Genomic DNA, 1,332 nt, shown 5'->3' with positions numbered 1-1,332 from the left:
GCGTGTTGGGGTTTTTAGGTTTTGGGTACTTTGCAAAGATTTTGCCAAGGGGCGCTCCATCGGCAGCGATCATTGCCCTCAGCGGTGGAGAACTGCGAAGTTCCCATCCCAGAGACTGGCTTGATAGTTATCATTTAGTTTTCCCGCGAAATGCAAATTCAGAGGTCCTTTAAAATCAACTCAAGTTGCAAACTTTCTGCGGGCTTTGGCATTTTGTCCGAAACACCTGCCACGAAACAGAGATAGGCTTTATCTCCCTGTCTGTGTGAAAGTGAAAGGGAAGGGTGGGGAGCGAAGGAGCAGGAGAGTCCAAGAGGAGACAAAGCAGCCTTGCCCGAAGCACATGTTAATCAAAGGAGATCAAAGGATATGATGTCAGTTTATAGAGAAACAGGTCAGGCAAGCCCAGGTAGCTCAGGAAGCAGGGTACTAATTATTCGCAGAGGAAAGCCAGGTATACAGTTACCGCGCTACAGCTGAAAGTCAGGAGGTCAAAACTTGCACGGAAACCAGGTCCGCTTGCTTTAAAACAGCTTGGCTCCTTTCGGGGGAGTTCATAACTTTCTGGAAATGGGAGAGAATGACCCTGGTGCACCGAGTCCAGCCCAGCAAGGTAAGAGGTTTGGGGCATCGTTTGTCTCTGCGTGTGCGAGCTCGTCCCGCCGCTGGCTGTGGCAGCCGGTGCTGCGTGTCCACACCAGGGGACGTGTTTTTGCTTGTGCTTTGGGGGAAGGAGGAAATCCACATCACTCATCTCTGCAATGTCTTGTTTTAAAAAAACAAAACAAAACCACGGCATGAATTTAGGAGGTTAAGGGAAGGTCTGATAAGATCCTGGAAGCCTTTGGCACTCTGTTGTCAACAGAGGTTGCTTTAAACTTAAGGTGATCTGTGGATGTTGAGGTTTCTGTTCCGTAGCTTAGTTTAATGTTCTGCAAATTTTTTTTTTTTTTTTTTTTTTTTTTTTTTTTTTTTTTTTTTTTTTTTTTTTTTTTTTTTTTTTTTTTTTTTTTTTTTTTTTTTTTTTTTTTTTTTTTTTTTTTTTTTTTTTTTTTTTTTTTTTTTGGATAGGCAGTGCTTTGCACAACATTTTTGCTCAAACTTCATACCTGTTGCATGTGAGCAGGGCATGGCAAATGCATGAAGATGAAGGATTTTCATTCCATTTAGCATTCTTGGCTTGGTCCAGGTTGTTGCCTTGCTGTTTTTTTTTTTTTTCTTTTGTGGGCTGTGCTGAGATAACACCAACAAATGCATGCAAAGTAGTCCTTGTGGACACTTGTGTGACCAACTGTAGGAATAGACAATTCTGTCCTAGGTATTTTAAATTTT

At 42.3% G+C, this 1,332-nt stretch overlaps 1 protein-coding gene across 1 annotated transcript in view; it reads left to right on the top strand.

The window, feature by feature from the left end:
* Window positions 1–399: 399 nt before the first annotated feature.
* LOC114061783 (inactive N-acetylated-alpha-linked acidic dipeptidase-like protein 2) overlaps window positions 400–1,332 on the top strand; it is a gene marked incomplete at its 3' end in the record, with an annotated part of 189,836 nt that continues 188,903 nt past the window's right edge. The window contains exon 1 of the mRNA XM_027892563.1: window positions 400–613. Coding sequence (XP_027748364.1) covers window positions 571–613 — 43 coding nt within the window. The remainder of the gene's footprint in view (window positions 614–1,332) is intronic.

This window comes from Empidonax traillii, unplaced genomic scaffold (assembly GCF_003031625.1).
Source record: "Empidonax traillii isolate 1590-97213 ecotype Southwest subspecies unplaced genomic scaffold, ASM303162v1 scaffold358:size917415, whole genome shotgun sequence".
In the NCBI taxonomy this organism is placed as follows: domain Eukaryota; kingdom Metazoa; phylum Chordata; class Aves; order Passeriformes; family Tyrannidae; genus Empidonax; species Empidonax traillii.
The sequence above is the reverse complement of the archived record's forward strand: the minus strand, read 5'-3'. Positions and strand labels throughout refer to the sequence as shown.